Below are 23,931 nucleotides of genomic sequence, written 5' to 3'. Positions count from 1 at the left end.
ACTAAATGACCATCAACTGTGATTGGATGGCCATCAGCTGTGGCTAGTTGGCCGTCAGCTGTAACCAGTGAGCCATTGGCCACTAATATAACTGCCGTGGCTACGCTAGCAGAAAATGAGGGCTAGCAAGAAGATGGTGGCTGGCAAGCGCTGAGTGTGGTGGAGTGTGGATTGCGGATTCTGTGGCTCCTGCTTCCTGTGTCTCCAACCCAGCTGCCAGCGAGAATATAGTGGTATGACTCCCCTACCTATGGCTCTGTGGGTGTTCCTTTTTGGCCTCGCCATATCCTGCGTTCTTATGTGGGGAGCAGGACCAGAGACGCCGCATGCCACCCTGCGTGACTCCCTGCATGACAAAGGGTTAGTCAAATCACCATCGAGAGAACGCCCAAATCATAGGACCTATGAAAATTCAGCTATACTCTGTAAGCATGTTGGTAATTCACTGATTTTAGTTTAGTTTAATATTCAAGGTTCCTATTGTCTCACTTGATCTTAAAATGGGAGAAAATTGGATATAAGACCCAGATTGATGAATATTTGCATAAATCTCAGTGACACAAGAGCATTTTCACATTTACCTGGCAAGAACCAGAGTGAAGTCTCAGGGAGGCAGGCTTTCGGAAGGAATAAGGAAATTACTCCAGTCTCCTTACGAGGTACACAATGACATGCACCCTGGACCTGGCTTCATGGAGCCTCCAAACAGGAGTTCAAGAAAGGTCACACTGGGGGACGTGGTTCAGAGGAGAGACAATTCTCCTACCTGGCTCCAGGCTCCCACAGACTGTCAGAGGAAGGCACAGAGATGCATCCTTTGGGTGAAATTCGAATTTCTCCTTTTCTTCTCATCTTCAGTAAAAGCATTATTCCAACCAGCCTGTACATCCTGCTCAGAGGGGCTGCCCTGTGGACCTGCATCAAAGGTTTACCCAAGGTGCCTGGACCTGATCCCCTGGGCCACAGTTCTGTTTTCACTGGGGGGGCTTCCACCAAGCATTGGGGAGCTGAATCATTTGCCACGTAAGGTTGGCAGTTTTGCCTCTCCTGGTGGGAACTGTGGGGACAGAGCCCCAGAGAGCAGTTTCCAGGCTCTCGGCCTCACGTGGAAAGGTGCTGGCTCAGGTAGTAAATGGCCATCAACTGTGATCGGATGGCCATCAGCTGTTACTGGTCAGCCATTAGCCACTGATATAACTGCCGTGGCTACGCTGGCAAGTGGGTTGGTTGGTTGGCAGAGAAGCAGATGGCACATCGTGTGGAGCCTTGTCACGCAGAGTCTCAGCTCCTGCTCCCGGCACAAGGACGCAGGATATGGTCCTGCCAGAGGAACACCCATGGAGCCATAGATAGGGGAGTGATACCACTATATTCTCACTGGCGGCTGGGTTGGAGACACAGGAAGCAGGAGCCACACGACCTGCAATCTGCCATCTGCTTCCCTGCCAACCAACCAACCCCTTGCTAACTGGAATCCGCCATTCACTTTTCTGCCAACCAACCAACAACCAACCTCCTAGCATAGCCACGGCAATTATATTAGTGGCTAATGGCTAACCGGTAACAGCTGATGGCAAACTAGTCACAGCTGATGGCCATCTACTACCCGAGCCAGCACCTTTCACGTGAGGCCGAGAGCCTGGAAACTGCTCTCTGGGAATCTGTCCCCACAAGCCTGTTTCCTGTGCCTCCAACCCAGCCGCCAGCGAGAATGTAGTGGTATGACTCCCCTATGTATGGCTCCGTTGGTGTTCCTTTTTGGCCTCACCATGTCCTGTGTTTATGTGCGGGAAGCGGGACCAGAGACCCTGCATAACAGGCCCAGTCCTTCCATTTACCCCTTCAGCCTGGACGCTACCTGCTCAAATTCACTTGGAAGCAACATAACCAAGAGGTTCAGCTCCTCTGTGAGAAAGAACTGTAAAAGAAGCAAAGAATTGGAAACTTAGAGTAGAAGAGACGTTGGGAGATGTAGCCCAAGCCCCTCATTGTTTAGAAAATTAAAACCAAGAGAGGTCAGATTAGGGGTAAACTAAAATACCTTCTGCCAACCAGTCCACCATTCTTTTTTCCATCCTGCTTGCCATGGCATGATTCATTCATTGGAGGAAAAAATCCTCACTGTGTGCAGAAGAATATGAAGAGAGTAAACAATACCCCACTGTTCAGTTAACCTGCTAATAATTTATCTGAGAGACGACCTGACCGTGCTGTAATTAGAGAACAGTGGAAACGCAAATCGACTTTGTCGAACTGTTTTGAAGAATGACCGCTTGGTGGCACTGTGGCTAACAGGCAGAACTCACCGCCTCTTCATGATGCCTGTCACATTGGCGATTTCAGAGAAGTCCTCGTCTCATAGCAACAAGACCCGTGAAAATTGCTGAGCACCCAGAAGCAGCTGTAGATTAATCAATCAGTGTGTTCAAAACACAAAGCATCTAAACACTGGAGGAAATTCCAAAATAATTAATACCTTTTGCAGACATGAAATCACTTGTCAAAATATTATTTTAAACCCATTTTACAAATGGTAACATTTTCCAAAAAACCCGTCAGACCACCAAACTGGCAGTAGTGCCACCCACACGTACGAGGACCTTTATCTTTTCTGCTTATCATTTGATTAAGAGAATTCATGGACTTTTTCATAGCAGTGCAAATCTGGACTTTCCATAAATGTTCCTATGCTCCTGATAGTAGGCAGTTAAGTATATTTTAGGCCCGTCTCATTTCCTAAGACCCTCTGTCATTTTCTGAGCCCCTACAATCTGGGCCATTTTGAACTTTTTGCTCAACTGAACACTTCTGTACAAAAGCTCTGTATTCTTTCTCAGAAAAAGCCTCTTTATATATTGCTTTAAAAACTATCAGCCCTAATTGAGTTATACAATTAGGATTATACAATTAGGGCTCACCTGTAATTTTAAGAATGTGTGATTTTAGTTCTGCAGGAAAATGATCCTCAACAAATGCTGAGCTGTGCAGTGACGAGTCTTGTTTCAGGATTATGATGTAGGTCTGGAAGCTTGAAAATATAATCTGGTTTTCAGCAGACAGGCAGTCAAAGCAATTTCAGCTGCTTGCCCACAACAGGTAGATATAGGTGATTAAAACTCCTTTAAGGGATTTTGAATGGGTCCTTTATTCTGCTCCCCTGCTATATCCTCCAAAGAACATTCTCTTTAAGAAAGCTATATATTCTGTTAGGTAAGACCATGGCACCGATACCTGGACAGCATAAAAACATGTGGAGAGTTGTACGGCAGAGGGTAGGCAGGACAATGCTGGAAGGAATGGATTTATATTCTGTTCATCAATCTAGATTCAGTTAAACTTCTGGGCTGTGTGATAGACCCTTTAAAAATTAGTAAAAATTAGGCACAAAATTCCAGTGATATATCCAGCCAGCAAAGTTTTCCTTTGTCACAAATAGTATGATGGGTCCTTTCAAGGGCTCTGGAGTCAACTTCTGTGTCGAAGGTCAGGATGTGCCTACCACCTGTTTAACCCAGCATATTATACTGAAACCCCAGCTTGTTCACTTTTAAAATGGGGGAAATAACAATGCCTACCTGTATTCGGGTTCTCCAGAAAAACAGGACCAAAAGGACATAGTTTGATGGTAGATAGATGATAACAGTTTAAGAAGTATTTAAGAAATTGGCTTGTGATTGAGGGAGTTGGCTAGATTGAAATCTGTAGGAAAGGCCGACAGGCTAGAAACCCAGGTAGCTGATGTTGTAGTCTTGAGGTTGGAAACTACAGAGCAGCCAACAGGCAGGATTTCATGCCACAGCCAGGAATCCTCATGTTTGCTCTTGAGGCCTTCAACCAATTGGATAAGGCCTACCCAAATTAGCAAAGACAATCAACTCAAAGTCAACTGATTGTGACGTTCACCACATCGACAAAGTACCTTCACAGCAACACCTCCATTAGGGTTTGATAAAATAACTAGGTAATGTAATATGCCTAGATAAATTCCCATGTAAGACTAACCATCACTTCATAGGATTGCTGTAGTAATACAGTGAGCCCAAATCCATGTAAATAAATCACTCAGCACACTACAAACACGTGGGAAGCCCTCAGTAAAGGTTATGTTATTGTTAGTTTTAGTCACTGATAACCCAATGAATTTTTCCATCTTCCAAGTCATTTAGCACCCAACTGCCATGTGTTCACTCACTCTAGTAGAAACAGGTTTTTAATACCACACTCAAATTGTGCCAGTTTTCCTTCTCTAGTTTTTTTTTTCTGATGAGATTTTGCAGACTCAAGGTGGAAGGAATAATTGGGAGCAGGAATTTGAATGGAAGGGAGGTAGGTAGTAGAGCTACTTCTATTCACCTTTAACCCCAAAGGGACTTTTTTCCCCCTTGAAATATTTCTTGAGAAGGAATGGTCTAAAATCAGGATACACAAAATACTTGAGAATATAGACTTTTATTGTCATTCTTGTATTGGGATTTCCACTTGTACAGTACTGTGTTTCTCCGAAAATAAGACCCAACTGGAAAATAAGCCCTAGCATGATTTTAATACGTCTTTTGGAGCAAAAGTTAATATAATACCAGTCTTATTTTACTATAAGACCAGGTATATAACATAATAATATAATAAAATATAAATAATATAATACCGGGTCTTATATTAATTTTTGCTCCAAAAGACACATTAGAGTTGATTGTCCGGCTAGGTCTTATTTTCGGGGAAACAGGGTACTTACTCTGTGAAAGTTCTCCTCCTCCTTTTTTATAGATGAGGAAACAGGCTGAAAGATTAAATAAGTCAAGGTGACTTAGAAAACAGATCCAAGACCAGCTCTTCTGCCTGTCACACACTCCTTACTACTCTATTCTTACAGAGACATAGTTCAGTATCGTGAAACAGACAATTGGAGATATTTCTGGTGAAGATATTTTATTTTTTCATAAAAATATAATTGTACAATGATCTTCAGAGAAAGAAAAATCCCTTCAATGCCCCCAAATACCATGTGGTTTAACAGTAATCTTCCTCTGTCAACACTAAATAATTGATAATATGCAACAGATTCCTTGTGAGATATAGCACGTTTTTTAATTTTCTTTCCCTCTATTTTAACTAAAGGCAATCCAGTTTAGCCTATACTTTTTGAAATTAGCCAAATCAAGTCTACCATAATTCAAAGATGATAAAATAAAATGCTACATGGTGATGCTGATAACTACTGTCAATTAGCTGGTAAACTGTGATACGGATTTGCTGTAGTAAGCTAGATTCTGATTTAAATATAATAGAAAGATTTTAGATAAAATAGAAAAAAATTAAGAATGTCAATCATATCTTAAAACTTGACCTAGTCAAACTTATTCCATATTATATTTCAGTTGCTCTAATATATGGTAGGTCTATGCTAAATTAATGACAGATTACGGCTACTCTAAATATACAAACATATTTTTCCCCTTACCTTCCTTTCTTTGGGTAAAAAAGAAAAACATTACTCTGTTACTCAGAGAGCAAGAACAGCAGCAATCCAGAGATATGGAGCTTACTGATTCTCTCATCTTCTGTTCCCTCTCAGGCTGCAAGTTGTCATTACAAGTTAAGTGAGAGACGCTGGGATTTCAGTATGCTGCTCCTTAACTGGAACAGGGAAAGAAATGTTCCAGCTGTTTTAATCAGTGACATTTATTAACATGCTACAAGTGGCCAAAGTGTGCAGCCAGCACAATACCCAAAGCAATCAAAACATTCCTTTTTTAAAACCAAGGAACTTTCTCTTGGTTTGATCTACTGCAAAATACCAAAGAGATAGATTTAGGAATAAACTAATTTACTTTCACCAAAAATTACACATCCTCTACCCAAGGACAAAGTCACTGAGTTCTCTTGTAAAGATAATGCGGGAGGGCGGGTAGCTCAAATAAATGACCCTGTAATGTAAAATTACAACTAGAGAAGAAATACTTCAAGCACAATGGAGACATTCCATTGAAGAGAGCCACATTCATTTTGGAATGTTTGCTTTGAAATCAACTCTTCTGGGGAATTCAAAAGGTACTGAACAAAGCAACGTAGAATACATTTTGGGTTGTTTCGCAAAATAAAAATATACATTTGAGTAGACCAGATGGCAAAACATACCCATTACAATCTGAACACTATAGTTAAAACACTTAAACTCTGAAGGCTTGAATATTAACAATCCTTTATCTACATTTGTGATCCTAAAAAGACATTAAATACTCTTAAACCCCCCGGTCCACCAAAACACAGCGAGACCCAACAGTCTGGGCTAGTGGTATATCAGTAGTCACACAGGACTGGACTAGAGATCTGAGTTTGCAACCTAAGCACAAGAGATCTTTAGGAACTCAGGCTAAGGGGAGGCACTTTATTCAGATGCAGGGCCTAAGAGAAGGGGACAAAGTACTTTGTAATCTGAAACTATGAGGTCCATCTCAGTTCCCCCCTCACAGACAATCTAAACCATGATGCCTCCTCTTACACTGCCATTTCATAACAAAGCATTATTGTGTTTGGAAGCCACATATTTACTTCATTAGAGCCAAGAACAATTATAATTTAGCAGCAACAGAGAACACAGCTCCTGATTTAACTAGGGGAAAGAGAAGAGTGATCAAGTGTCTCAATGGGGAAATCAAAAGATTCCTAGGTCTATTTGAGTGTATCATAGTACTATGCGCTTGGTTCCTCAGCCATCACTCCACTTGGTGGTCAGGAAGAAAGTAAAGGTAGCTGTGATGGGAACTGGAAAGAACGACTCTGTCCTTCTGCACCTCTTGCCAGGCCCAGGAGCTGCGGCTGTGCACGACCCTAGCTAGTGTTTCACTCCAGAGTGCAGCCCGGGCTGCGTGAGACGCACACCCACACTGTTTCTTTCCGACGCAGAACACATTCGTGAGAGAACTCACTGCGGGGGAGAAACTAAGTGTTCTGGTTATTAGATCGACCAGCGATTTGTCCCTCATTTTGTTCCAGATCTCCTGAGGCAGAAACTCAATCTCAGCAGCTAATTTCATCCCATTTTCTTTAGAAAAATTCTCCTAGTTAGTTGACCACACAAGGAAATGTGTGTGAACATTCATTCACTCCTGCCCTATCCATATATATATATATAATATATATATATATATATAATATATATATATATGGACATACAATAGAAACATACATATATACTCTTGGGTTGTCAAGATGATGTATGTTGCTGAAATGCCTAAAAGGTTATTTCTTGCTTAAAAAAATTTTTTTTCAATTATTATTTTTCCAAGTATGAATTAGGCCCTAGCAAACTTTTATAAACACAGTTTGAGAAGACAGCAACAAAACTTTTACAAAAGTAAAACTATTCAGTTTTACTGAATAGAGGAGGCTGTCTTGAGGGCTTTCCTGATGGGTGTTATTAACATGTACGTTATTTAAAACAGGCATATCATTATGGATTAAAAAAATAGAAATGTATATATTTGTTAATACATATTCACAGCTTATGCTGGAATGGCTCACAGGAGAAATTATGGTTCATGCAGAAAATAGACATTACTCAAGTAAATATAAAGAAATAAAATTAGGTCCATAAAGGCTAAGAACTTAGTCAGTAATTAGCCCGTTTGGTTTCTCTTTGCAGGGCAATCAAAAACATAAAAGGAGGTGACACCTAAACACACATACACATACAAATACATGAATTATATGGAAAGAATATAAATTAACCAGAAAAGCAATGTGGAGTTAAGGTGCAAAAATACAATCTTTACCCATTCTCCTCTACTCCTGTGTTTTCAAGCATTGCAACTTGTTAAGTGCCATGGGGTGGCCATACCAACCAGAACAGGTCTGAATGTTTGTAAATTTTCTAAGTGTTAAAAGTTAGAGGAAAATCCTTTGAGATCTATGATCACACATTTTGGCAGAAATTGCAGATTTACAGAGATGACTACTGAGCAGTAGGTAGTAAGTGGAGCCAAGAGGTACAATCTTGCCCATTCATCCTCCGTAAGAATCAGGATATTGGCTTCAATCACTGACTCATCATTTTATATGATCTTCACCCTGAAAAAAGAAATCAAAGTTACCAATGTAAGAATGTTTTTAAGGGCTATGAAGTTTAGCTAATCTGTTTTAAAATGCACGAATTTTTTTTTTCTAAATTTGGTATCTACAAGAAGGCTATTTTAAAATACAGACTGAAAGAAAACTGAGCTGATTTGGCTTTTTCTCCTTAATTCAATTTAGATTAAGGCACATTACTTCACCTAATAAAAGTTATCAAAAAGCCAATCCTTCAATTTTATAAAACATTTTTAAAAGATAAAAAGTTTGTTACATTTCCTTATAATTATTTCAAGTTTTCCCAAAGCAATCACAATGATGAAGAAATCAATACACGACATCTTCATTCTAAAATCATGACAGTCTCTAACAAATAGTGCTAGGACAACTGGATATTCACATGCAAAAGAATTAAGTTGGACCCCTATCTCACACCATATTGAAAAAATTAACTCAAAATGGATCAATGACCTAAACATAAGAGTTAAAACTATACATACTTTAGAAAAAAACGTAAGGGTAAATCAGGACTGTGGACTTGGCAATGGATTGTTAGATATGACACCCAAGGCACTATACAAAAGAAAAAATAGATAAACTGGACTACATCAAAACTAAAATCTTTTGTGCACCGAAAGACACTATCAAGAAAATGAAACAACAACCTACAGAATGGAAGAAATATCTGAAAATCATATATCTGATAAAGGTCTAGAATCCAGAATATATAAGGAACTCTCATAACTCACCAACAAAATGAAAAAGAACTGAATTAAAACATGGGCAAGGGACTTAAGCACACATTTCTTCAAAGAAGATATATACATGGTCAACAGGCTGATGAAAAGATGCTCAACATCATTAGTCATTACGGAAATGCAAATCCAAACCACAGACAGATTCCACTTCACCCAATAGGAAGGCTATAGTTTTTAAAAATTGAAAATAAAAAGTGTTGGCAAGATGTAGAAAAATAGGAAGCTTCATATATTTCTGGTGGGAATGTAAAATATTTCAGCCATTGTGGAAAACAGTTTGTGGTTCCTTTAAAAGTTAAATATAGAATTACCATATGACCCAGCAATTCCACTTCTAGGTATATACCCCAAAGTATTGAAAACAGTTCCTCAAATACACACTTGGACATGGATGTTCACAGCAGTACTGTTCACAATGGACAAAAGGTAGAAACAAATACCCATCAATGGATGAATGGATAAACAAGTTGTGGTAAGTATATACACTGGAATATCATGCAGCCGTAAAATGGATTGCAGTACTGATACATGCATACTACAATGTGGATAAATGTTGAAAACATTATGCTGGGTGAAAAGAAACCAGGCAAAAAAGTTACATACTATGTGATCCACTTACATGAAATATCCAGATTAGGTAAATACATAGAGACACAAAGCAGATTCATAGTTGCTAGGGGCTGGAGTTTTTATGCTGGTGCATAACAGCTTAATGAGTTTGGGGTTTTTTTGGAGGGCAATGAAATGTTTTGCAACTAGATAGAGGTGGTGGTTTTAAAACATTGTAAATGTAATAAATGCCTATGGATTGTTACTTTAAAATGGTTAATTTTATGCTATGTGAATTTCACCTCAATTGAAAAAAAAGTTCTTCACAGTGAGGGGTTACTGTGCTAGATAGGACCTGGACTAGGTGAAGACAGGTTCTACCATTATAGCTATGTTGGCCTTGGGTAACTTACCTAGGCCCTCTGCTACTTCTTTATCTATAAAGTAAAAAGTATGATTCCTTAACACAATTATTGGAGGAAACAAGATAAATTTAAGTGAAAATATTTTGTAAGCTATAAATCAAAATACACATAAAAGGTATTATTATTAACAATAACTAGAATGGTACACTCCGAATTTGTGGAATAGGTCTACTTTAAAAAAAATTCCATAAATGCATCAGTTGCTCCTTTTGTGTAAAATGCATTTCAATATTTACAATCTAACACCATTTCACTTGTTTATTAGTGTATTACAAATGACATCAACATTTTATTTATTTAAAGACATGACACAGGAAAAAAACAGACATACAGAGGAAAGTGGCCAATAGAAAACCTACCTTAAGACACTCCTCTACATATAAACTCTCCCTGTATTGTACTCACAGGAATTGCTGTTCGCATCTGTTTTCCCAGCTTTCATGTGCCTGCTTGAGTTCTGCTGAGATTTGCTCTGCTCTTCCCCAGTGAGTAGGGCCTTTATTTCAGAAGGGATTTTTCCTTGGTCCATTGCCATGCACCACTGCTTGTACTGAAATACGTAAAATATATTTAAGTAAAATTTTACTAGGCAGAGTTCAGGAACCACTAGAAATGCTAGACATAAGAATTCCCATACCTAGAGGTCAAATTGGCTGCTGGGAATCCCGCCCTCCATTGTATTTCTTATTTATAATCTAGGGTACGTATGATGCCTGCCATCTTTCAGAAGAGGGTGAAAAACTACTGCTGAATCTTCTTGTGATATACTGGAGTACTGCTCAGATTAAAAAGTCCCTTCCGGTTAAAAGAACATCTCCCTCATAGTGTGCCACAAAGTAGAATTCATCTCTTTTTGCTAATGGTCACATTATTTCTACTCCTTAAAATAGTTTTGTAATTCCTTTCTCTTTCATAAACATTTACTAAACATCTACTTTCTACCAGAGTGTGTACTATGGAGTTTGGGGGTATACAAAGATTAATCAGCCCAAAGATTATGCCCTCAAGTGGCTTACATTGCAGAAGGCAGGAAATAACTTAAAGCATAAGTCAAATTCAATATATTTTTAAAAATCTACTGAATAGTTTATATCTGAATTCTCTTCATGCCCCAACCTTTTTTCTTACCTTCTAAAAAGCTGAGGTAGCCTGTCCCAGTTTTGTAATGATCATGGTAGTATTATCTCTGTCTTTTCCAACCTGTCACCTCCTCCCCTAAGCTCACAGTAATGGGGTTTTAATTAATTCTCTTTTACATTTCTACAGCCACTACCCAAAATATGAATGAATGAATGAATAAAACATGCCAAATAAATAAATGTTTAAACGCAAATGCTATCATACTATGCATATTGTTATATATTTATTGTTATATTGCTTTTCCCTCTTAGCAATATATTGTAAACATCTTTCTACATCAGTAAATACAGATGTGCATTGTGATTTTTTACTGGCTGCAAAGTAGTCCAATATATGAATGGAGTATAATTTATTTAATCAATCCCCTATTGTTGTACATTTTGGTTATTCCCCCATTTTTTTCTATTATAAACAATCCCTCAATGAAATAGTCATGTATATTCTACTCCCACCAGCAATGTACAAAAATGCTTATTGCCTACATTCTGGCTAACCAATGAATATTCTTTTCTATGCATGTCAACTGGATAGGTGAAAATTGATATATTCTTGTTTTAATGTATATTTCTTTGACTGCTAAACTAAGGTTGATTTTCTTCATGCATTTATTGACAGACTTTCTTACCATTTCCAGTTCCTCTCTGAGGGCACATATGGCTCTTTCCCGACTGGATACCAACTCTTCCAAATACTGATATCTCAGTTTCTTTCTGGCCCGGCATTCTCTTGCACTCTGCCGGCTCCTCTCAAGTTTTGCCTTCAAGTCAATTTTGGCTGGCTTCCGACCACGTTTACCGGGCTTCTTTACTTTGCCTCCAACCACCTTCAAAAAGTGAGAGAATAATTTTTTTCTCTTAATTCTGTGTCTAGGAAAGTGACTACAGCTGCATATTAGCAAGGAAAACATTTACAAATAATAAATGAATGAAGCCTACGGAACGCAGCATAATCCCATAAAATGCCTTGAGTCTTTGCTTCATAATTTGTTTCTGATAGTTTTGATACCATGAATGTGAGAGAAGAAATAATTAATTTTTCATCATTTCTTCAATAACAATAATAAACAACAATAAAGTTTAACAGTAAACTTTACAAACCATATATGTAGCTGGGTAATAAAAATATTAAAAGATTGCCACTAAATATTTTGTTCACCAATAAATTTTATTGACTTGAGAAAATAAATAAAAAAAAATTCAAAATTGTAAGTTCAGTATGATCTCAACATTATAAAACAACATATAGAAGGATGTTAACAAAACGTCAACCAGTATTTCTCTGATAAGTGTGATTATAAATAGCTTTTTCTCACCTGTATTTTTTATGATTTTTCAATGTTTACAATTAGAAAAAATGTATAATTTGTACATCAAATTATGTATATATAAAAATAAATACGTATCCTAAGAAATTGGGCCATAAAGTCCCTCTTCAAATTTGTGGAACTCAAAGGAACACACAGGAAGTCCCTGAAATCTTCAGGATAATTCTCTCCTGTCTTTAGCAACCTATAATTATTAATATAACCCTAGGCTGTCTCAGTAGATTTCTACCTGCTCCCACTGGTATCATAAGATATCCTCTCAATATCCCTGTTATTCATTTACTTGTATAGGCACAATGTTTTCGTGACTGGAAAAGTAATTTAATCTTCATTGTTTAGCTTTGGAACCTCCCCAAGGTCTTATACAAGATGCAAATATGAGGTAAAGATAATGAATTTTTAAATACACGAACCTGAACTTATATATCAAATAAGTTTTCTTTAAAGCAGTCACCTTGAAAGGGGGTACATTTATTCCAATGAACAAGCTTTTTTTGGAAAGTGCTTTTGGAGCCAGTTTCTTACAATATGCACTTACAATATGCCTTTAGAGCATACTTTATTTTAGAGTGATACATTTTTCTTTAAATTCCCCAACAATCTGATTATCCATTTTGTTTATCTGACAAGGGTTCTGAATGATGTCCAGTTCACTCTGAAAATTACCCTCAGAGAATAAAAATGTCATTAACTTCAGTATACTGAAAGGAATGTTGCTGAGACTTTAGTGGCAATTCTAAAAGAGAAGATGCAAAATTCAAACACTGGCAAATCTTTGGAATAAATGTAGAAATCTCCCCAGGTAACAAAACTCAGATAATCAATATTCATTGGGATAGAAAAACTCTGATTTATTCGTTTGTTTGAAATCGCTATGAATATCAGACATTGACAATGCCCAGTACCCTACAAAGATTAGATCAATACCAAGTATAATGCTGAGGTCAAGAAAAACACACTTTAAATGGGGGTCTGCTACATTTACCAGACCCTGTGTGATAACATGATGGCCAACATTGCATCTAGCATTTTATAGGATGGCTCTGAAATGATATCGAATACTCCAAGGCTCTGGGGAAAAAAAAAAAAAATCTTTCCTTTTCACCCACCATCTTAAAAGCTAGCTGCTTCAGTACTACTCCCAAATTAGTTTCAACTTTTCAAAAACTGCTCTTTTAAAGCTTTTCTATTCTGCATCATCATGTCTTTATTCCAATATAATAATATACGTCTCAGGAAATTTTTCCTCAGTCAAAATATTTGATGAGCAATTGCAGGATGACTAGTTGATCCAAATATTACTATGGGCTAAATTTTAAAGTATGCTTCTATCACATCAATTGCACAATTTTAACACAATATTTTGAAATTACCCTACATTAAAACAAAGTGTATTTGCTATTGCCACGTTTTTAAAAAGGAATATATTTACAGCATAAACTCCTATCTATAGTGAAATAAATGGTAATCAAATCTAATGTAGTAAAATGAGTCATCACATAACATTATAATCCAATACCTCATATATTGCTGTTGTTCATTAATTCAGGAGTGGCTGCCTTTGAGAAGCCAGCAAGAGAACAGAGAGTACTTCATAGACTTCACTGATTTTTTAAACAAACCAAGCACACTCATAAAAATCAAACAAAAGTTATAACCTTTTATTTAGTTTTCATGGTAGCAAAATATTTAAATTGGAACTATGTTATTCCATTTTTTTAAATTAAAAAGGCACAGTAAATGAATCCAGGGTTCCTGTATTTTATGTCATCTCCTATAAAATTACATTTAAAACCACATAACCACCACCTCTCTAGCTTAATTTTTCTTTAGTAACAGGCTGAATTTTGGGTTTTTGGTGCCAACGAAAATCTGATTAGTGTACCAGTTTTCAAGAGAGCCAAGTACATCACAGGATTATTGTAAATTTTAAGTATAATAATGTGTGAGAGCACTTTGTAAATAAAAAGGTATTATGCAAATGTAAATTAATTTCAAAAACATAAAGATTAGGGGATGGATAGGGGAAGTTAATTAGAAACTAGGAACAGAAACTAAAACTGAAATCCACCTCACAAATTCCTTAAATGTCTCTGGGCCAAAAATCATTCTCACCAATGTTTCATAAAATTTTCACAAACTCAGCAATAACCACATTGCCCCCTTGCTTTCTCCTATTTCTTCTGTGAGGAAGCTTTTTTCTCATCTGTGTATTTTATATTTAAATATTTCCAATTTACGTGTCTAAAAAGGCTGGGAATTACGACAAAAACTACTGGATTTAGCCAAGAGGGAGCTCCTGATAATTCTAAATTTAACCATTATAGAGAAAGCACAGAAACCAGTCTTCCGAGCCTGAGTGTGGGTGGCACAGGCTTCTCAGGCAACAGGTTTATTTAACTTTGCAGACAGAGGAGCCATGATTGTAGTTGCATGCCCTTTAGAGGCTTCTTAAAAAGAGGCAGCCAGATTAAATCCTATTCCAAAGGTTCTTGGATCATTTTACTTCTAGCTTTTTAGGAACAAACAACAAAAACTTAAATGCACATGTGCAGGGAGGGAACACACAGCAGACAAGGCCTGGAGTCAGGCGCTCTACCTGTAATCATCTCCCGGTGTTTCACACCACTCAGGTGAGGTAACGCCATCATCCTCACCTTTTTCAGGTAAAGAGGGGGAAATAATTCCTTTATTTATCACCCATTCACTGAACACCCACTATGCCCCAAACACTGTGAAACTCTAGAACTATTAATATAAGAAGGTAGGGCCCTTGCCTTTAATGTATTTATTGAGACTCATGAAACACAGCAGACATGAAATGGACAATAACATTATAAATGGCAGGATATCAGTGTATGCAGGCGTGTTGCTGGTAGTATGTACACACACACACACACACACACAGGTGCACAGTGATCTCTTTATTTCATAGATGACAAAATTTTAGTCCAGAGATTTTCAATGTCAGAGCAGGGTCTACAACCCAAGTCCCCTGCTTTGCATCATAGTGACTTGTCACAAGATAACTCACTATCATCAAGCACGACTATTCCCCTCCAAGAGTAGGTATGACTCATTAACCTGAACAGATAATTCCCTGAAAAGGCTCTAAAGCTGACAGGTGCTTTATATGCACGGCTGTATTAATGCTATCTAGTCACTCCTTCAATCCAACTCGCCGGCAGTAGGCACGTGACGCGGGGCAATGGCAAGGAGGTTAAGAAACACGCTGCTTCATTTCACGCTGCCTTGAAATCTCCTCCACAGCTGTGACTCTCCATGCCCGCCCACTGGAGCCATGCCGATTTATTCCTTCACCAAATCTCTGATTTAGCTCTTCCTCTCTATTTTTACTACCTAATTAGTGAGGGCCCTACTCTCAGATTATTACAATAGGTTCCCAGTGGATCTCCTTACCATTTCGCCTTTTCCACCCTCATTTCCCTAGTTAATCCATCTTGGCAGAAAAACTTTCAAATGAACCTTTCTTTTCAGCATATTGCAATAACTTGAGTGTGTTTTTCTTCATTGTAAAAAAGTAACACCTGATCATTACAGGAAGCACCTGAATGCTTCTTTGGCCATGTCTCTCTCCAGCTCAAGAGGACACCTCTGGCTTCGCACTGCTTACTAGGTCACCATACCCAGTATATTAGTTTCCTGTGGCTGCTGTAACAATGACCACAAGCTTGGTGGCTAAGTCTGCAGGGCTGCACTCCTGCTGAAGGCCCTGAGGAAGACTCCATTCCTCACCTCTTTCAGCTTCTGGTGGCTGTCAGCATTCCTTGATTTGTGGCCACGTTAACCCAATCTCGGGCTCTGTGGTTGCCCTGCCTCCACAGCTGTCAAATTGCCCTCTGCCTCACCCTTATGAGGACATGGCATTTCGGGAGGGCCCACCCAGGTAATCCAGGAGAAAGCCTTCCTCTCAAAATCCTTAACTTAATCACAGTACTTTGACATACAATATTCACTCGTGTACTATATGAAGTGATATTCACAGGTTCCATGGTTATATCTGTTTTAGGGGCTACCATGCAGCCCACTACATCCGGGCTCCCTCTCACCGAGACAATTTTCTCCTTCATTATTGCCAACAGGCAGCCTCCCTACCAAGTCAGGCCAGTCTCCTTAGGGACCTCACCCCATCCTGTGCATGCCTGCCTAGTCTCATCAGTTCAATAAAGGTGCCCTCTCACCCGCCCTGCCCTCTGAAACGCCCTGTCCTCTGAAACGGCAAATCATATTATGCTTTCGTTGTGTAGGATCAGCTCTAGCCCTCTTTTTTTGAAGTTCTCGCTGACAGTCACCCTCTGCCATCATTTTTCTTCTCCAAATTTCTGGAACCTATAGTTAATATTGCACTGAGTTTATGTTATGTTCCTTTTTTAGTGGCCTCACAGATTTAAGTTCTCTCTCTTCCAGCAGTGTGAGCTCCTCAGGCACAGAAGCTGTCATTGTATCCAGCCCAGAGCTGGGAATTTCAGAGGCATTTATTTAAGAAGACTGATAATTGAATGAATAAATGCAAAGAAAAATTAGCAATATTTTAAAATTGATTCAAGTTGATATCACTACTAACAATTTACAGGGAAAAAAGCTCTTTCATAAGGGACATAAAGTTTGAAAAACCAATTAAGGACTCATTATTTTAACACCCTTTTTGCACTTATTTACATCCTGGAGCTCTGATTCTTAAGGCAACTCATAAAAGTTTCAAGTTGTTAAGTCTAAGAGACTTACTGCATTTACATGAAGTGGTAGCATCAGCCCCAGCTAAAAATGAAAACAGCAGAAGAGCCTATTTCACTTTTAAAAACATAAAGTGAAAAGTTGTATCTCCAGTTGATTAAAGAAAAATAAGGTAGATATGAATGTGCCCAGCCACTACTCTTTACCACTTTAAAGAAAAAGCAAAACAAGTAGCTGCGTTTTCATTTGGTGGTAAGGCTCCATAACTTCCTTCAGAGCTATGGGTTAGGCTTTTTCTCCAATGTACGAGATCTTCACAAAGAGAAAAAGTCTAATCACATCTTCCTGCTGCTAACAGGTTTTATAGTCAACAGCAGAAGAAATGAGATGAAGTAGGCATCTCAGACTGGGAGTTAACTCCTGCCTCTCCCGGTCCCTATGCCTGCCCTCCCCTCCACCACTGTTGGAAGCTAAATATAACACTACATGTATTTAGCAATGCCTGAAACTGTCAGAAACCGACTCTGTAAGAGTGGCATATACTTAACTACCTTTGCTTCTCTCCCACACTCCGCTTCCTCAACCTACATCTTGGCTTCTGCCCTCTCTCTCCATTCAAACTTCTCTTGCCAGCTTCATAAACAACCTCCCACTTTCCAAGTCCAATGGATATCTTTTCACTCCTTACCTTACTTGACGTTATTTTGTAGATCTTACAGAATAGACTAAATTCCTTCCTTCAAATTCTCTTCTCCCTTAGATGGCATAAAAGTCCCTTTTTTCTGGTTCTCCTGAATCACTAACCTTTCCTTTTCAGTGTATTTTGCTGAGTCCTATTCCTCAGCCTCTTCTGATCACCTTAGAGTTTTGCGGGGTTCTGTCTGGGGAGCTGTCTTCTGTCCACATTCTTCATCCGTGAAGGGTGTTATGCACACTGCATCGACCACAGCCTACACTGTGATCGCCTTTCTTCTGAGCAATCTAACCAACCTAGTGAGGAGTCAGAAAGGACTAGCATTTATCGAGAACCCATTTGTGTGCTAAGTTCTTTTGATAGGGGCTCACATATGTAGTACATTTAATTCTCACAATAACTCAGTAAGGTTTTATTAACACAATAAAACCCAATTTATAGGTGAAGAAGTTCAGTTCTGAAGAGATGAAATAATCTGTCCAAAATCATAACAGCTTGAAAGTGGTAGAAATGAGATCTAAACTCGGGTTAATTGCCAAAACTCATGTTCTTTCCTAATTGTAAATCATTTGACTCTCGTCTGTCTCAGTTGCAACGTCTTTACCTCCCCCAATCCATTTTCCATATAGCCATTAGCATTTTTCTTTGAAAACACAAATCTGCTATTGTCCCCTCTGCTCTAAAATACTTCAGTGGCATCCCAACAGCTATGGCCTTTGTTTTCAAACTTCAGTAAGCATATAAGCCACTTAACTGGGAAGCCTATTCAAATTCCCAGGCCCCATTCTCAAAGGGTCTGATTCAGCAGGTGTCTTCTTTATTCCACTCTGAAAAATACTAACCCAAATGTCTTAGCTTAACTTGCCAGGCGTATCATGATCCCGCCCCTGATTATCTTCCCATCCTTATCTCTGCCCACACCTCTACTTGTACCTTATGCTGTAGCTCAGGGGTCAGCAAACTGCAGCCCTGCTGGCAAGCCAAAGCCAGCCTGTTGCCTGTTCTGGTAAATAAAGTTTTCCTGAAACACAGCCACACCCATTCATTACATTCTGCAGGCTGCTTTCCTGCCACAATGGAAGAGTTGAATAATTGCAACAGAGATCATATGGTCCACAAATATTTACTATTTGGCCCTTTACAGAAAATTTGCCAATTCCTGCTCTAGCTTGTACCAAAATAGTTCCTTTCCAGTGCAATGTGCTTCAGTACGGGACATTCCCTCTTTCCTATTTTCTGGAGGACTCCGATTCTTCCTCACAGATTCATTCCTACTGTGTGAGCCCGATTCTGACATACCCAGATAGTTAGGCATCCATTCTTAGTGCCCCCAAAACCACTGTGCCTCTATTGCCCTTATTTCTTACCTCACTATATTGTCATTATTTTTCTATGTGTCTGCCTAGCCCACCAAAAGGTAAGCTCCTAAGAATAGTTATAAATTCTTATTGATCTTTGTATCTCTACTGTCTAGCATAATGCCTGGTATGTAGTAGGTTTCTAACAAATGTCTGATGAATTAATGAATAAATGAACAAACTTTTCTGAAAACAGAGCGAAACATTCTGAATAAAGTCATTAAAACTTCAATTTCAACTGGTTTCTGTAGTATTAGAATTACTCCTTAGGGTTAAACTATCTGTAGAGGTACCCTAATTAAAATGTGCATGTAACCTAGACAGGAAAGGAAGGCACACTGAGCATTAACATCTACTGTCAGAGATTTACTTAGTAGATGAGCTGGCTCTTCTTAGTCGTGGGGAAAGCACTGATAGAGTCGAAGGACAGAAAAAGTAGAAAGTGTCTGAGCTTTGTGGCACTGCCCAAGGAGGGTAGCTCCAACTGTAGCAAAAGATGGCTAAGGGCCAACAGAGGGGACTTCAGGGGCCAATGGACAGGTCTGGGTTTGGGAAACCTTTCTCACGTAATCTGACAGTTAAAGGCACAATTTAAGTTCATTGCACGTTCCATCCCATTGCTCCTGTCCCATTTGGGGGCAGAGTTAGGAGCAAAGGGTAGTGTAGGTATAAACAGGGCTGCAAATGTTACGCAACAGCACACACTTAAGAATTACTAAAATGAGCATCTCTGGTGCTTACTGCACTGTGCTAAGGACCAAGGAGCTCACTGCTAGGTAATATAATAAGGATGGCATTTTTTGAGTGCCTACTCTGTGTTAGACTCTGTACTTGACGCTTTATATGCATTACCTCTAATCCTCAATAAAGCCTGTGAAGAAGGTATTGACCATTTAACAGACGAGTTCAGAAAGGTTGAATAACTTAGCTAAGATGTGTTCCTTCCCAACTGGCATAGCAGAGACCTAGTTCTCACTTTCTGAGCTCTGCTCCTTATCACTCTCCCAAGCCCCACTTTTAGACGCCCACTATTATCTCTTGCTTTATTCTTCCCATTTGCTATCATTTGTCTACTCTGGTTGTATATGGAGCACACTGATTAATAAAACCCAAGAACCTCAGGGCATTCTCCCTAATGCCACTCTGTCCCAGTTTAATTCAATTACTATTAACTAGTGCTCTGTATCAGGCACGTTGCTAGACGCTTGGGAGGCAAAGCTGCATCCCCATAAAATTCAGCCCTGCTCTTACTTCAGGAAGCTAGACGGCAGAATGTGGAGAGCTCTTGGCAAACTCATTGTCACCGACGAAAACAACTCAGGATACAGAATCTTTTTAAAGGGAGGTCCTCCCATCATCATCATCATCATCTGTTTCTTGACCTAATTCAATTACTGTCTCTCTCTAACTGCTGCTTCTGTTTGCTTCATCCTCTTCCTGTTGCCCTGGTGTTGCTGGCAGCGTTTGTACTCTCTCCAGCATAGCTGCCATCCTCCCAAGCCCCAACCTTCACCTTCCCTCATGTATGGGAAAATGGAACCTAAGACTCCATCACCCATACCTTATTTGAGGGAAAAGTGTGTTTTGTGTGTGAGTATGTTGTACATACTAGGAGGGCAATGCGATTTTGTAGGACTGTAACAACTAGAGCACAGAGAAAGGCAGGACTGGGAGCCGCCAAAGCTTTCCTTCAGGGCAGTTTCACACTGACTGCTGAAAGCAGTCCCGTCTTGTTGTGCATGGCATGTAAACATTACTCATCTCTAACTATGACATGTAGTCAAAGTGAAAGTAGTGTATTCACAGGGGCACTATTCATCCAGAGACATCTGAAATGGATTTTATTTTCTATAATCATTAGAGATTTAAGAAACTACCAGTTTCTAAATTCTCTCATAAAAACAATGACTTAATAAAGAATGAATACTGAATTCATTTTGCGTACCTGTGAACCCAATAGGAAGTAAGCCCTGGATAGTCTACCCCCTTAAATTTAACTTCAATCTTTTAGGCAAAACAATAACATTTTACACCCCGCCCGCCCACTACAGTTTGCTAGTTTTAGAAATAACTCCTATGTGATCTTATAGGTAAGCATAATAACTCAAAATCATATTTTTCTTAGACTTATTTGAGATTATTGAAGATGTTGAGAAAGTTATTAAATGTTTCAAAGGAAACTGAAAATTCTGTAGAACATACCGTGACAGTCTCAGATTAAGGAAATTAAAGAACAATATGTTATTTTAGCATCCATAAACAGTCATAACATTATTTCCCAAGATAATGGATACAGTATTCAGACGTCATTTCAAAATTAACACTGAATGATCAAGCTAGCAAAGACTTTTACAAGAAATTATTTTCTGATTTTTCTGGAAAACTTTGAGAACGACCCCCCCCTTCTGTCCTGGGAATACCACTTCCTATTAGGAGGGGTTTGCTACTTCACAAGCAAACTGTTCCAGCGTACTGCGTTGGGCTTTCCGTCTGTCTCACACTTTTCTCAGCGCCTTCTGCAGCAACAGGAAGAGATAACGTAGAACACAAGCAGTGCAGAGAAGCTGGAAATCTTTCTAATCTGTCTGAGCATGGATGAAACAAAAACTTGATAGCAGCAAAGTGTTACTGGTTACCTGGCAGCAAAAAGGGTACCCAAAGAGAAAAGAAGCATGCCAGAGATTGTGGAAAGTAAGACTTCTGGAAAGCGTAGGGAAGGAGTGAGTTCTACTTCAAAACTTGGCAAATTCTAGAAGTCTGGTGATCAATAAGCTGACCGTCCCTATCTTCATGAACTAAAACTACACAACACTAATGTGGATAGACATAAAGAGTAGGTTACACATAATAAACTATATGAATTAACCAACAATGATTATAACCTTGCCTGTTATAATCATAGGGATAAGTGATTTGGACAGGGAAAGGTGGATGGTGATGCGATATAAAATAATCAGATTAACAAGAAAGAATTCACTACTTCTCTCGGGCTTTCTAGAAGAGGTTAGATTCCACACTCTGGGGGAATAGCAACAGGAGCTTAGCAGAGTGTTCCAACCAACCACAGGAAAATAGCTCAGAGGGGGAGTGAACTGATTATATGAATGGGGCATTGAGTAAGGGAGCCGGAGAGAAGAAAGGGGAGCCGTCATAGGGGAATAGGGCTGGTTCAGGGTGCCCTAGTTAAAATCTCCAAACTGGAGAAAGGCTGGGAGGGAGGCGAGGGAAGGCAAAAAGGGAAAGCAGAGTAGTTTCTTCACTTATCTTGGTAGGCAAGTCAAGGAGTAGGGTTTGCGCTATCTGCAAAAGCTGACAAACAGGCTTGCTCTGGGAGTGAAAATTTTCCAGAGGAAAGGGCCCTGTCCGGGAAAACGCAGCCCCACTGTTCCCTGATTTCCTCGTTGGGTACCATGGGGTAACAACTGGAGGTGCAGGGATGTCTGCGGCAGGTGTTTCTTGGGTGTTGGCATGAACTACCAAGCTGAGACTCAGCGGCGGGACTAGCACTTAGCGACAAGCAGGAGACGGCGGCGGCGGCAGCTGCGCGTGCAAACCCCAGGACTTACCTTACTGTCATCCATCTCGGCAGACAGGCCGGCCTGGCCAGGCGCTCCCTCCCCTTGCCCTCCCTGGCTCCGCCGGCCTGGCCCGGCCCGGCCCCCGCCCCGGGGGAAGAAGGGGATATGGTTCTGACTGCCTCCTCCTCTCGCCTAACAGTTCGTTTCCCTGATGCCACAGTCACGGGGACGAGGGACCAGTTCAGGAATGGCAGCGCGGACCCTGGAGGCGGCCCAAAACGCCTCCCTTCGCCGCCGCCGCCTCCTCCTCCCCCTCCATGACAGTCTGGGTGTGTTTACAGACGCCCAGGAGAGCCCGGCGGACGCGAGGGTGGGCAGGAGTGCTGCATGCGGAATTGCCCCTTCAGCTGCCGTAGCACCGCGGCCTTCTGGGCATTGTAGTTTTCCTTGCCGCAGTCTGTACTCGGCTGACTAGAAGGAAAACTACAATGTCCACATAGCCTCTGCCAAGCGTCTGTTTTTCTCTCGCCGCAATTGCTGCGGAGGCGGGACCAGGCGCGAGGCGAACCTACATTTCCCAAAGTGCGCTCCCTTGCAGGTTTTGACCCTTGGGTTGCAGCGCTGTGTGCACGAAGAGTTAGGAGCTTTGGGGCCCCAGCCGAGGCAACCCTGAAGGAGGGGCCTTTGGGCACAGGCTCTCTTCAGGGACGCTGAGGAAACCTTGAAGGATCCTTATTAAAAAACAAACTTACTAAAAACCAAACAAAAAAACCAAGAATGTAAAATGGTTCATCTGCTTTGGGGGAAAAATGAGCAGTTCCTCACATAATTAGACATACAGTGTTACCATGTAGCCTAATGATTTCAGGAAAAATGGGAACAAATGACCACAGTGAAAAGTTGTACACTAATGTTCTGTCCTAGAAGCTTTATTCATAATAGAAAGTGGAAACAACCCAAATGTCCATCAATGGATGAATGAATAAGTCAATGTGGCATATAATTAGGCATATTATTAGACCATATAAAGAAATGAAGTACTGATGCATGCTGCAATGTGGATGAGCCTGGAAAACATGCTAAGTGAAAGAAGCCAGACACAAAAGGCCACATATTGTACATTCCATATGTAATGAAATAGGTGTTTAAAGAAACAGAAAGTTGATGAGTGGTTGCCAGTGGCTAGGATTGTGAAACAGTGGAGAGGGAGCGGTGCTGGGAATGGAGAGTGAGTGTTAATGGGTACTGGGTTTTTGTTTTAACCTTTATTTTATGTGTGCTTTTCCAGGACCCATCAGCTCCAAGTCAAGTTGTTTCAGTCTAGTTGTGGAGGGCGCAGCTCACAGTGACCCATGTGGGGAATCAACTGGCAACCTTGTAGTTAAGAGCACCGCACTAACCAA

The 23,931-nt window shown here is 39.9% G+C and overlaps 1 protein-coding gene across 1 annotated transcript; it reads right to left on the bottom strand.

Annotated features, from left to right (window-relative positions):
• Positions 1-5,574: 5,574 nt before the first annotated feature.
• On the bottom strand, positions 5,575-22,918 carry CREBL2 (cAMP responsive element binding protein like 2). Its single transcript, XM_033117727.1, has 4 exons — positions 22,577-22,918; positions 11,565-11,762; positions 10,205-10,349; positions 5,575-8,067 (listed from the first exon to the last, which is right to left on the bottom strand). Exons 1-4 carry the CDS (start codon positions 22,589-22,591, stop codon positions 8,063-8,065), a joined length of 363 nt encoding a protein of 120 aa, XP_032973618.1. The 5' UTR covers positions 22,592-22,918; the 3' UTR covers positions 5,575-8,062.
• Between the last annotated feature and the right edge of the window lie 1,013 nt (positions 22,919-23,931).

Source organism: Rhinolophus ferrumequinum, chromosome 10 (assembly GCF_004115265.2).
Source record: "Rhinolophus ferrumequinum isolate MPI-CBG mRhiFer1 chromosome 10, mRhiFer1_v1.p, whole genome shotgun sequence".
Classification (NCBI taxonomy): domain Eukaryota; kingdom Metazoa; phylum Chordata; class Mammalia; order Chiroptera; family Rhinolophidae; genus Rhinolophus; species Rhinolophus ferrumequinum.
This window is presented reverse-complemented; position numbering and strand designations above follow the sequence as displayed.